The sequence below is a fragment of the Motacilla alba genome, chromosome 5 (assembly GCF_015832195.1).
Source record: "Motacilla alba alba isolate MOTALB_02 chromosome 5, Motacilla_alba_V1.0_pri, whole genome shotgun sequence".
Classification (NCBI taxonomy): Eukaryota; Metazoa; Chordata; class Aves; order Passeriformes; family Motacillidae; genus Motacilla; species Motacilla alba.
Genome location: NC_052020.1, coordinates 51278930 through 51290993, shown reverse-complemented (window position 1 = coordinate 51290993; position 12064 = coordinate 51278930). Strand labels below are relative to the sequence as shown.

The window sequence follows — 12064 nt, the reverse complement described above, 5'->3', positions numbered from 1 at the left end:
TGGTAAATACTTCTCTGAATACTCTGTTCATAGGATGGTTAGTGAGACAGTGTTTAATACAAGAGTCACCTATTTCAATCTTCTGAAGTCCTGTTTGCCCACACCTTGTAATTCTTCTACATGAAGGTTGTTCCAGGATTGTGTTTTGTATGAAAAGAAGTGCCAACTTTGCATGGCTGTCTGAATTCCACCCAGGCTATTCCTGTACCGGGTCTTGGCTGACAGCTTTCCAATGCAGGGAGAATTAGCTACTTCTTACATCCACACAGTAAGCACCAGCACTGGCCAAGCACCCCAAACCCACAGGTTAAATTAACCTGTGGAGATGTTCATTAGAAGGGTGTTGATAATATGCCAAAGCAATCTAGATGCATCTCAAGTGTAACTTGGCATCTCTTTGGAGGTGAGCTCAAGCAATGATTCCAAGCACTGGCATGCTCATTCTTCTGGAGCAGTCATCATGTGCTGTGCCAAACTGTCACAGAATTTCTGTAGCTTACAAAGCAAGATACAGTATCTCACTGCTGTAAAACTGTTGCCAGGAAAAAATGCAAATAAGGAAAGTAAGAAAGTAAGTAGAAGAAAGCAGGACAGGGATAGGAAATTAAAATTCGAGTAAATATTTATATATTGCTGCTGACTTGCAGAAAAAGTAGGGTAAGTCTCATCTTACTGCAGATTTTAAAATCAGAAATGCTCCATGTGCAAGAAGTCTTGAATTCTGATATCCAAGTGTTAGGCCACTTGCAACTAAAGGCCAGTATAGGTAGAGACTTTGCATTCCTTTAATCACTTCAGCCTTATCTACCGTGCTAAGGGGAGCAGGAGGAAGAGGCAAATAAGGTTAAAGAAAACTGAGGCAGAGACAAGATAAACTAATTTTTAACATAAGTTCTCTTCTGCAGTCAAAGCCTATGGAGTGAGGAAAGGCTTTACTTGCTCAATCAGGGTGAAAAATAATTTGCCTTGATCTGGGTTCTAGTTAATTATGTATGTCCTTTTCCCGGGCAACAGAAGATCTGGCCCTTCTTACAGGTGTGAGAAGCCACTGAAATCAGCCACCCAAAGGGAAAGACTGCCAATATGACACAGGTCCCATATAATTTAACTAAAGACATGTATTTCAGAGAATCATAATGAAAATAGGACTTGTCAAGATACAAGACTTTCTCCAGGAAAATGCAATACAAAGTATGTAAAAAGAAAACCTTTTTTGTTATTTATAAAAGAAATAATTTCAGCAGTGAAAAAAAAGGATTTTTCCTATATTTAATATTAATTTGGTAGTATTTTGAGACCAAAAGGAAAATACCCCAACAAGTAACCGTTAGAGCAAATCACCTCCTTTCCCATCTCTAATCGTCTCGCACCTTTAATTCTACAGCAACTGTACTAGAACAATTCCTATGGCAAGGTCTTCATGCTAGCATGAACCCACTCAGTGTGGTTTTTTGGATCACAAAAATGCCTAAAATAGCTCAAGGCAATTATGTGACTGCCCTCTCCCCTCCTCACCACAGGGTCAGTGCTTACAAACCTTCCCGCGTGTGTGCAGACCTCCCTGGGGTGGGAATGAATGCAGTCCCCATGCGCCTGGCTCCAGCGAGAGCCAGCTGCAGCCGTGCTGCTCTTCAATGAGCTGAGGAAGGAATAATGCACTGCCTTTTAGCTCCACAGTAAATTCTCCCTTGGGAATTTGTTCATACAAAATGTTTAACTACATCCAAGTTTTATTTCATGAGGTTAAGACTGCTCAAGCCAAGTCTCCTCATAGAAAAGAAACTACAATCCAGGGAGACAGCGATATGGTAATTAGAATGGCATTTCTTAATTAGCTATTCACAGTCAGAGTCTCCACAATCACTGCACACAGTAAGGACAAGATCCAAGGGGCAGAAGTGCTCCATTTTTAGGTGTGTGGCCCATAAAACAACCCAGAACATGGATAACCTGAAATCAGCTATCTCCTGTAAGTCTGTTTGTGAGGTGGATAAAGCAAATGAACACATCTCCAAACACAAGCAATATGTGCTCCACTAGCACCTTCCTTTCCAATTCTACAAAGCCAAACCATGAAAGCAGTGCCAAAAACGCTGCTGGTCAAAGCCCCTGAGAATAATTCCATTAGAGGGAAAAGATTAAAGGTCATTTCCTGAAAAAGCTGACAACTCGTAACATATTTATGTGGAAAAAATGTAATTGCTCTCAGTATTTTAAAACCTTGTATTTGTAGATGTATTTAACCCTGATTTCCAAAGGTGAATAACTGGATCCTCAGTTGTTTCAATATCTTGTTTTTCATTTGATTTGATGAGTTTACTCCTGAGCTCATGCAGAAAACTCTTTCTTTCATTACACAGACCTAACTTGTAACTCAAATCTTACATTTGTAACTCAAGTCAGTAGTCAGCTCCAAATCCCAGGCTCAAACCCCCCCGCCCCCCAACTCCCCCAGTTACTGAATGTCAGCTTTATGTGAGTAATTTCCTTAGTTCTTTTGAACAATTTTATGGATTACAGGGGGAAGACAAGTCTTACTGCAGACTTCAGTTTTTCCCTATATCCTTGCCACCTGATTATGTTTTGAGCACCACAATATAATCCCAGATTTTATGGCTACTTTGCTTGAAGCCTATCAATACAGGAATGTTTCAGGGCAAAATACTATGGTACAAAAGATGTATTTTTCATATTTGTAAATTGGAGTACTACCAAATTTTAGTACTGATTACTGCTCTACAGGTAAAGTCTGCTTTTTCTACCAAATATCGATTATTCCTGCTTTTTTTTTTTTACTTAGTGGCCTTTCCATGATTTTGTTTTGCTTTTGTGAAATTTATGAAGTTAATTTGTACAGATGATTCTGCTAGCAGTGATAATCTAAACACATCCCCAAACACCTTGTGTTAAACTTAGTTTCATGATGAGCAAGTAAAATTCACATGTTCTTTATTTGTCCATATAATACACCTTTTTTTTTTTAAGTTTTAAAATTAGATAAAAGCATATTAAATGGCAGGTGTATGAAGTTCTTCAGAAACAATGCCAGAACAAAAAATTGAATTACAAAATGTTAAAAAATATGTAGGTACATTTGAACTTAACATTCCACTAACGCATAATGTTACAGATATTGTCTAATGAAAAATAATTGTGCCACTTACCTATTTTTGCTGTTTCTAGGAACTTTTTATTCTGTACATAGGACGATTCTGTACAAAATATGAAGTCTACATTTTTATTACTTATTACCATAAAACAAGGTACAATGTATGTACAATATTAAAATGAAGCCATACTAAAGCCACACTAAAAAGACACTTGTAATATTACTTTCGACATTCCTGATGTACAGGTGTAATTTTGGAAAATGGGGGAAGGTATCAGACAGAACTTTATGAAGAACAACAGTCACCAAAATTCTACTTTAATTTTTCTTTTTATTTTGGATGTATTAGTTTTAGAATTGTTTAGTACAAGATTATACGAAATATATAAATATTGATAACAAACATGCTAAACCATTAGTGATGGTAAGATTTTGGAATATTGCCTAAGCAAATGCTCAGTGACCCAAAATTTCAAATATGCCTTTATAGAGAACTTGAAGCATCTAAATTACCACAATACTTCCCTTTTTTGGTGAGTGTTTATCTTCAATAAAGAATAAAAAAAAAACTAGACAGTGAAAGATGTTCTTATACGTTGAGTATCACACAATCAATCAAACACTGATACACAGTTGGGTTTTTTCCCCCCCCTTGGATAACATAAGAATAATTCCTTTCAGCAATCTCTTGCACAGACATACTGAACACCCAAAATCAAAGGTAACTGATAATCTACCAGCTAAAGATGGAAGTTCAAACAATGGTATATCAAAATACATAGACATTGCTTTACACAATTAAAAAAGCACCCTTTTTCCCTCAAAAGTAGAAGGCATCTTTAAACTGTTTTCATATAGTTTATCCTAATGGTAAAGCATTTTCTTTTTCAAGTTTTACAGGAAATGTTTTCAGACACAGTGGACATTCCACTTAAAGGTTGGGTTGGTCTTTTAATTTAGGTGTTGTAAGCCAATATTTACCACTCACAATTTTCTTCCAATAGACAATGTAACAAATATTGGAAATTGATGTTAAATGCAACCAACGAACAGCAGGCACTACATCTGCACAAGGTTATTACTATGAATGTCTGCTTTGAGCAATACTTTTTTTTATGGATGCAGGAGATGTTATACTTCCTTAAAAAGTAAAACAAAACTATTTTTAAAGAAGCCACGTTTTTTATCTCTTTATGCATCAAGACATTAAACATTAAGTTATATCATGTTACTGCCAGAGACAAAAGAAACTAATCACCCATTTAGAATAGCAGAACACATTTCAAACAGCTTGTAAGCAGGATAAGTAAGTCAAAATACTGGCCACCCTGAGAGAAATCAAATATTGAAGACAAAGCACTATATTTTAAAAGAGATTTTCCTCCCGTGCTTTTCCATCTACAACAAAAAGCTCATTACATGCAAGTAATCTTGTGGAATATATAGCAGCATTTGAAGATCATCAGCAACTCAGATGCATTTTCAGTTCACTTGTGAGGTGTATTTGCAGCACATGTGCTCTTTACAACAACAACAAAAATATTTTCACGGTAAAATTATGGTCACTATCTCCTCAGCTCTTGGACTCATTTAAAAAGAAGCAGAATGGAATTCAAGAGTCTGGTTTTTTTCATTTTTTTTTAAGTTTTAATAAGCTTATGATGTTGTGTTCATCTTTCAGATAAAAACTGATGCAACTGAAATCACACATAGTATCTGCCACAGAATATTGAACTCCTAGAGCCCAAGAAAAATGCTGAGTATTAAAAGCTCAGATAAGGGAGAAAACAGTGAAAGAGTTATTTTATTGACTTGAAAAAACTTAAAATGAAATTTTATATTCAGTCTATTCCCAGTCATAGTAAACAAATTTTCATTTTAGGAAAAATTCTTCTACCAGTTCATATCTGGAATACTGGTGCCATATTATACACTAAAGACTGGAAGATATGGCTTTAAATATACATAAAGTATTAGGATGTGGTATATATAGATATATATATCTTTGCCCTAAGTAAAAGAGAAGTGGATTTACAGAATTCATAGAAAGGAATGATGACTGAGGATTGTCATGAATGTTACCAGTTTGTAAGCCATGTTTGATAATACGAAAGAATAATTGTATTTTCAAAACTGCTGGTATATAACAAGACAGCAATAATGTTGAAACAACTGTAAAGCTGAGAAATCCTAGAAAAAGTTTAATACTTATATTTGAAATAATTTTACTTCTGAAAACACACATTTATCATTAGTACCAACTATTGGTCATTCACTTATTTAGACGGAAAGATTTTATTTATGGAACGCTTTTCTCAAATGTGACTGTAAAAACTGCATGTTATCAGCTAGTTGGTACTATGACAACACCTCCAGGAAATTGTGTCCACTTGATTATAGTCAACCCAATATTCTGCAAATGGAACTGGGTAATTTACCATTGTTTGAACTACTAATCTTGAGCTGCATACTCTATTAAGTTATTGCCTACAGAAATGGGTTGAAGAAAGCTTTGACTTTGTGTGTAACTGATTGGTATGGCACAAAAAATTAAGTTCTACTGTAGAACTGAGTCCAGAAAAGAAAGCAACTCTTCCTCCAAAATAATATTTCACTGTAATAGTTTAATGCCCATCATGTGATATTAATTCATCAGCTCTGCAATGTGATTCCAAGGCTTTCATGGTATAGATATCCTGAGGCAGTTCTGACTTGCGTCGCACAAGAGGACGATCTTTTTTCTGATCTTTTTGTGCCTGAAATGAAAATAGAACAAAGTTAGCCAAACATACGAATTACTAAACATTACTCGAGAGCACTTCTTGCACATCGGTATGCTCACTTACAGGAAAAGAAATAAACATCTGGAAAGAAGTTTATACTTTCTCCTCTTTACCCTACCATCTATGCAGTTTCAAGTATTAAAACTAATTTTTTTTGCTAAGAGGAAAACTAGAAATAACTATGAAATTCTAAGCTATTAAGAATCATGACATCACTACCATTTTACCAATGTTCTCTCAAACCAGACAATATTCCTAACAAAGTACCTTTAATTTATAATGGTGTCCTTATGTAGTTCCCATATCTGTCTCACCTACCCTAATTTGCTTGTTTATTCTTTTTTTTTCCTATAAACAAGTCCTTATGAAGAACTGCCCGGCTTTTACGTAGCCATTCAATTATTGGCACGTTCAAAGTTACTAAGTCACAGTGGTCCAACAAAGTTTATAAGAAGAAATCTTAAAAGAGACTATGTAGCAGATTCACAGGCATTAGAAACATAACACTACTTCTGCCTGCTAGACTATCATTTGAAAGCAGCAGCCCTGGTGAAGCCTATTACTACAGAACAAATGGTTATGGGGCTGAAAATACAAGCCAAGTTTATGATTAACAGTCACCTAAAGAAATTAATTCAGAAACTGGAGCACTTTGCTATCTTAAGGCTTTACCTGACAAGCCTCTTCTTTCACTGTCTTTTTCAGCGTCTGCAAATCTTCGATTAAAGGCCCGTCTGTTTCCATTGCAACAGGACTGTTCAGCAAACTCGTGTCACTGTATGTTGGGTACTAGTAAAATGCAAAATGTTAAAATAATCATTCTTAGCCACAATAACTAAATACTAGGAGTGTATTTGAGCATTTGAATGATATGACTAGTTATTTGGAATTAACTTCAATATTTTATGCTTCCAGGGAATAAGTTACAGATTTTAGAACTGAACTCCAATACTTTCACACTTGGCAGAAATATCCTGCTGAGAAATACAATCAGCATTAAAAAAAAGGATGGTTTGATTATCTGAGACTCAATTTTAAAATACTCAGATTTTGTCAGTATTGCATGTCTACTTTGGCAATCTGAAACCTTATTAATACATCGGCAAGTGCTCTGTGAACAATATAGTAATCCAAACACAATCATTTTACTTGCTGATGCAATTTGGTGTTGGAAGAAAAAATACACTGTTAAAAGACCAAATATACCTAATATACATGTAATATGATTTCAAACAAAAAAAAAAGTTAACTTTTCTGTCTTTGGAAAGAAAAACAATTATAAAAGTACTTCAGGAATTAAAAAACCCCAAAATCTTTGTTGTCCAGTAATCTCAATACATCAAATCTTATTTTATTTCAGATGAGGTGTATATAGTTTTGAATTCAGAACTTATTTATATGTACACACAGATCAGTTTTTCCTCATAAAAAATGATTTTTTAAAAATCAGTTTTTCCTCATAAATATTTTGGTATCTGAGTGTACCAATAACTCAATACAAATGAGAAAAAATTTAAAAAAAAACTCCCAACGGCAAGGATTTAACAAATATAATGATTTAAAATCCTAAATTGTACTTTTGTGTCATGCAGAATCAGGAACAGGTCTGAATAACAAGAGTCATCAGTTATTAGACAAACAAAAAAGTTAATAGACATTCCAGGAAAAAAGAAACTCCTAAAAATCCATTATCTAGAGCACTAAATTATATCCTTATGTCAATTCAGTGGAGCATTCAGTAATTTGTATTTTAAATTTCTTCCAAATATTAGCTTTCTTCAAGCAGGCTATGCAGAACATACTGTATACAGGTGGTGTTAACCAGTATCAGAAAATGTATTTACAAGAAGTTGCTTGGAAAGAAAAGGAAATCGATACTGTAGAACTCTGAATTCTTCTACAACTCAATCCACTTATTTAGCCAAACAGGTAATAGCTCATCATTTGTGATAGCAAGTGACCATGGGTATCAAATACTCTTCAAGCACTGCTTTTGTATGACTTATGTAATTAAGAAATGTTTTGTCAGTGGAAGTCAATTACTGTATTCATATGAACAGTCCTTTTTGATTCATTTAATTGATCTGTTGTCAATTGACATTTTATTGATTTGTAAAGATTTTACTTAAGCAGTTTAGTAATTGTTCCCTGGCAAATAACCCAAGAGGAAAAAAATTTATGAATTTCCTCTTCTTAGAAAAAGAAATTACCTCATACTTTCTGTTTTAAAATAGCACTGAGATCAGGAAGTGTCCCACTTCTGTTTACAGAGTACCATTTCTCCCTCTTTCACCACTTCAAACTCAGCTAGATCGTTTTGGAAATACAGAGAACATTAAATTTCTCGCTTCAGTATAACAGAATTCTGGCTGTGAAGTAATTTGAATGTTGGAGGTTTTTTGTTCATAGCAGAAAATCATATGATTGAGCTAAAAGGAAACTGGCAGCAATCTCCAAGCAAATGAGGGAGGTGTGGGGGGGATCCAAGCCAAACCATTTCCTTGTCCCATAATTTCAACACCCAATGAATTGTCTAAAGGACCTTTGCTTCGTTATCATAATTGGAGCCACTTCATTAGTGCTGGACAGGATGGTTCCTGTAGGAAAGACCTGAGCAGCAGGTTCACCAGCAGAGCAGCCCAGTGCAAGAATGGGAACAAATGCACCAGACAAGAACATACAATATTAATCCATTTGACACAAAGGAAAGCTGACCAGTCAAAACTCACAGTTTGCAGAAAGATCTCTTTTGTAATATATTGTTTGCAAAACAGCTTTTCAAGAGAAACCAATTATGGCCTCTCTGTATTTTCCATAATTTGGCACAATAACTTTTCAAACTGCAATACGGTATAAGTCCTATTATAAGGAAAGGAAAAAATACTTCATATCATACTTTTCAGAAACCTTTTTTAAAAAAATAATTACTTGCACAAGAGAAAGGTTAGAAATTCGAAAAGTACTTTTATTGTGTATCTTTCATAATACAATTGGTGAAATTCCTTTATTTCCATGATCAGTCAGACCTGGTTTTCCCACTGATATTTAACAAAATTAGAGTATTTAAACATGATCATGTTAATCTTTTCTAAATACCTGGGGATTTGATTTGGCTAGATTTTCTATTTTAACCCATGCTTCTTCCCGTTCCTTCAATTTTAGCTTCTCTCTGGAAAAAAAAAATCATACAGAAGTAAAAGCATTCAACAAAATAAATTATTTAGTAATACCTGTTTGAGTCTACTGTCCAAAAGACCACTGTTGACAGGATAATTTGCATCATATCAATACCCCATGATCTCAAATCAACATTAAAAGGGAAAAACCTCAAGATTTTCTCATAAAAGCAACAAACCGGCTGATCCCAGTTTATCTTTAGCACATGTACATTGTTAAAAGTAAAAATTAAAATGGAAAGAAGTTTTGATCTAGGCTGAAAGCACATATTTGTTTTATTTCTAATATTAGAATGCTATATTGGTAAATAAGAAGTCGATAACTGACCATGAAAGGGCAGAGATTTTTACTTGTCAGCCCAATGGCTTCAGGTAACAGGTATAAAGGAAAAGGCACCAGAGACATTTTGAACTGAACTCTAACAGAGAAGTACCTAACAAAACCATGCTCATTCTAGGGAGCAGCAAGCCCAGTGAGATGACATAAATGTGGGTTGGTTTTTTTTGTTTGTTTTGTGTTTTCTTAACAAAGTAGAAAAAGTTTGTTTTCTTATGCCTAACGCAATTTGAAAATTTCAAAATCTAGGGTTTGTTTTCCTTTCTTTCTTACAAATAAAGATCATCTTGCAGAGACTAGAATGATCATCTGTCTCTGAAAGCTGGTAGAATTTACAAGAATTTTGAACTAAGAATGCTAAGAGTGCTCTCAATTCACAGAGCAGATGATCCAAATGTCAAGAAAAAAAGGAAGAGCAATTACATCCAAGCACATACACATTTTGCTTCCACCTCTCAATAAAATTAATTCAAGATGGGAGGTAGGAACTGTTTAACCATCCCCCTTTTCAGTTCTTATGTGGTGGGAAATTTTTCATTTTGGTTTGGTGTTGCTAGTTCATTGCTCAGCACTCTGCTTTAGTTCATACTCAGAACATCACTCAAAAACATTGTAAAAATCAGAGAAGAAAAGATTTGATTTCTCATTTAAAAGGGGTTCCACTTACTTGCAATCAGGAAAAAGAGAATTACAGTCTTTTTTTTTGAAGAGCCAATGCTCATATTTTGTCATCTATAAACACACAAACCTTTAGAATTTGATAGAGTACAAGATTATTTCTTCTTGAATTCTAACAAGGAACTTCAAAACTTGGACAACAATCTACATTGAGAAGCTGTACTACTTCCAGTATACCAGTTTAAAATAGGTGTCTAATCTGAACCACTACTTGAAAAGAAGCCCTGATTACTTTGAAATTTAAAATAAAATTCAAATCCTGGTATTATATATCCAGTTAGTGGATATAACTGCTTCCAGCCCCTAAAATGAGACCCAAACCATTAATACTTAGTCTTCTTTATCTCATTTTAGCAGGATTCTTCCATCAAATAAAACCTGTACTAGAGACCTGCACTACAGTAGAATAACAACATGATTTCAGGTAACTTCTATAATAATATGAAGATATGCTAACACACAATGCAATGCTGAAAAAATACTGGGAAAGTATTTTGGGACAAACTGAGTGACAACATGAAAGGAAGTAACACTGGGTAAATAAAGCATGCAGAAATTAACACAGGATATGAACTAAACTGTTCAACAGATCCTCTACACTGGGCTCCAGCACTAGCAGTGTCCCTCTCAAAAACTTAATTTTCAGGAAGATGGTGACCCCAGAAGTGTGAGGTCTAAGCCTCCAAGAGACGCCTTATTGTTAGGAAGATTTACAGTTCACGTATAACAAGAAGTTTCAGCAGGTCAGCTCTGAGACTGCTGGAATCAAATAGGCAAATTCCCACTAATGACCACAGTGGTTTTTCAGAGCTAAAGCACTCTGAACAAATTACTCAAGAACAGACAGACACACTGACATGAAAACTTACTTCAGTTTTTCTGCTTTAAATTGCTGTGTGCAGTCATCGAACAGTTTTTGGTTCATCTCCATGAAGAGTTTCAGAGCATTGTATATCAAGCCATGTATTGTCCTATAAGTAAAACTTCTGGTTGAAACTCAGAGTACTTTAAACTTTGAAATCTACTTTTTCTGGTCAACAGTAGCCAATAGCCTACATAACTGGAAAATTACATCATTTCAGAATAAGTAGAAATAAAATTAATTAGTGGAAGTTTCAATTTACCCACAAGAGGCCTAACACAAGTACTAAAATTACCAACTTTGAATGCAGTTTTCTTACTCTGTAGTACTACTCATCACTTACACTTCTGACATTTGAACTTCACCCTTAATACTAACATGTATTTATATCAATACAGGCCTAGTTGTGAAATTTAGCAGCTGACACTAATCCCATAGGGGTTAGTAGAGAAAATGCAGTAAATTGAAGAAAAAAAAAAAGAGTTAGTAATTAAAAGGAGTGCAAAAAAGACCTCATTCCTTTTGGAAACTGCCACACAGCAACAGCACTCAGTTCAACACAGTTATGACAGAGCTCTTAAGAAATGTGTTAGAAAAGTCAAGTTGAAAACATCACCAAAATTACACAAAACCAATCTGCTTTATGAGGCACTTTTACAGATTAATTTACAGTTCCAGGCTATAATGTACTGCTGCTCAAAAAGCAATCTGTTAAATGATTACTTTGTATTGTATATGGAGTTACAAGTAAGAGTGCAGCTGTACTGGTAGCATGACTTTTACTCAGAATAAAATGAATGCATGACCTTGAAAGTCAGAAAAAAAGTAACCAACAGCAACCCACATTTACTATGTACAACTGCATCACTGAATTGGAATTTTATTAATGAGTACATTATTTGTTACTGCTTGCACCCAGCGACAGTAAGCAACCACTTTAACATCACTTTATTTTCCATTTCTTTCCCAGTGTTTAATTGCAGACTGATTACTCATTCTTGGCCAGCCCATCAGCAGTCCTCAATTCACAGCTAGAGCCAGACTGGGATACTGTCACCATCCCAGCAGTTGCACAATAATTCAAACAAAGAGGCACTTTACAATGGAACAGCTGCAGAA

General features: G+C 34.8%; 1 protein-coding gene across 4 annotated transcripts in view; it reads right to left on the bottom strand.

Moving 5' to 3' along the window:
- Nucleotides 1-3169: 3169 nt before the first annotated feature.
- Nucleotides 3170-12064, bottom strand: part of PPP2R5C (protein phosphatase 2 regulatory subunit B'gamma) — a 71165-nt gene continuing 62270 nt past the window's right edge. For 3 of the 4 annotated variants that reach the window (XM_038137342.1, XM_038137341.1, XM_038137340.1), the window contains 4 exons: nucleotides 10953-11054; nucleotides 8989-9061; nucleotides 6565-6681; nucleotides 5354-5865 (listed from right to left, as the gene is read on the bottom strand). In XM_038137342.1, the coding sequence (XP_037993270.1) occupies nucleotides 5734-5865; nucleotides 6565-6681; nucleotides 8989-9061; nucleotides 10953-11054 (424 nt within the window). In that variant the 3' untranslated portion in view covers nucleotides 5354-5733. Of the gene's footprint in view, nucleotides 5866-6564; nucleotides 6682-8988; nucleotides 9062-10952; nucleotides 11055-12064 lie in introns of all 4 variants that reach the window. The other variant, XM_038137339.1, reaches the window with a different exon arrangement.